Source organism: Aplysia californica, unplaced genomic scaffold (assembly GCF_000002075.1).
Source record: "Aplysia californica isolate F4 #8 unplaced genomic scaffold, AplCal3.0 scaffold00574, whole genome shotgun sequence".
Classification (NCBI taxonomy): Eukaryota; Metazoa; Mollusca; class Gastropoda; order Aplysiida; family Aplysiidae; genus Aplysia; species Aplysia californica.
Window position 1 is genome coordinate 204,196 of NW_004797844.1, and position 1,633 is coordinate 205,828.

A 1,633-nucleotide genomic window follows, 5' to 3' on the forward strand; every position below is an offset into this window, starting at 1 on the left:
CAGTAATACAAATTTATTTTATTTCCAAGTCTTCGACAAAGCAGATACTCCCCGTAGCAACCGTCGAGCCTTCACAGCATGACACAGTAAACAGGTACCATAGACTGCAGCAGGAAATAATTATAATTATATAACGTATCATTATTTAATTAAAGAAAAATAAACATTTAAGTATTACAAAGCAAGTGATGGCTCGAGACGGAAACGGAAGGCAGGAGTTCGTGTCGCGGGTCGTTGTCATGGATGTTCTAATGCTAGATCTATGTCCCAGGATTCGTGTGCAGTTTGAATGCTCGTTCTTTCTTTCTGTCTGCTGTCTCGTCGGTGATTCTGGCAAGAGATGACCGTATTCTGATGACCACGTCAGAGGCGAACTTTTCCTCTCAGTTCAGCGTCACGTAGAAGGAGAAGATGACATGAGATGTGACATGATGAGATTAGATATGACGACATTTGATGAGGTGTGTGGAGAAGCAGTGAAATAATATGATCACACGAAAAGAGATGAAGGCAGAAGAGAAAATAAGATAGGATGAGAGGACTAAGAGGTGTCGAGATCTAATGAGACGGAGACAGAAAAGAAAATGAAATGAGTTGAGAGAACTTGGATTAGACGTGATGCGGGGAGATGGAGACAAGAGAAAAATGAGATTGCATGAGTTTCGAGAACTAAGCCTTTATGAGATCCGATGCGACGAGAAGAGACGAGGTCACGTGGGGTCGAACGTATGACGTAGAGCACAGAGTCTATGACGTAGAACACAGCGTTTATTACGTAGAGCACTATGACGAAGAGCAGAGAGTCTATGACGTAGAGCTCAGAGTCTATGACATGGAGCACATAGTCTATAACGTACAGCACAGGGTCTATGATGTAGAGCACAGAGCACTATGACGTAGAGCACTATGATGTAGAGCACAGCGTCTATGACGTAGAGCACAAGGTCTATGACGTAGAGCACAGGGTCTATGACGTAGAGCACAGGGTATATGACGTAGAGCACAGTGTCTATGACGTAGAGCACAGAGTCAGTCCCCTACTTGAGGCTGTATGGCGTGGTACAGGTCTGGGAGAAGGTGCAGCAGATGTGGCCGGCCTGGGGAGAGGGAGAGACAGGATATGACGTCAATGTTACGCCGTTACAGGGAAAGAAAGCTGAGGGGCCAATATACCGCGGAAAAGAACTTGGAGAATATCGACGGCAATTGTTATCAATTTATTAAATTGGACAATAGTTTTCAGTTTGATTTGACTTTTGCAATTTTGGTTCTTTTTTTTTTTTTTAAAGAAGAAAACTGTTTCGTGATATTTGATCCTGTTGTGTCGTAAGTTGAACTCAACGTGTCAAGGTGGAAGATTTTTGAAGCTAGTGAATCAGTCGGTCGTGGTGAAATGTTTTGACTTAAGTAGCCTAGAATACGGTTAAAAAAGATGTTGATAGTAAAGGTAAGACATTGGAAGGGGAAGAGAAATTACCGTGTTTCAGAAAAGGAGAAGAATTTTAATAACTAAAAATATCGAAGGTGCCGTTTCGTTGTTCTTCTGCATCTCCCTCTTTTTCATTATCCTCTTCCCTTGTCCTCCTCCTCCACCTCCTCCCCCTTCCCTCCTCCTCCTCCTCCTCCTCCTCCT

At 43.2% G+C, this 1,633-nt stretch overlaps 1 protein-coding gene across 1 annotated transcript in view; it reads right to left on the reverse strand.

The window, feature by feature from the left end:
* Positions 1-25: 25 nt before the first annotated feature.
* LOC101858439 (protein kinase C-binding protein NELL2) overlaps positions 26-1,633 on the reverse strand; it is a gene marked incomplete in the record, with an annotated part of 253,988 nt that continues 252,380 nt past the window's right edge. The window contains 1 exon segment of the mRNA XM_013087329.2: positions 26-1,097. Coding sequence (XP_012942783.1) covers positions 1,038-1,097 — 60 coding nt within the window.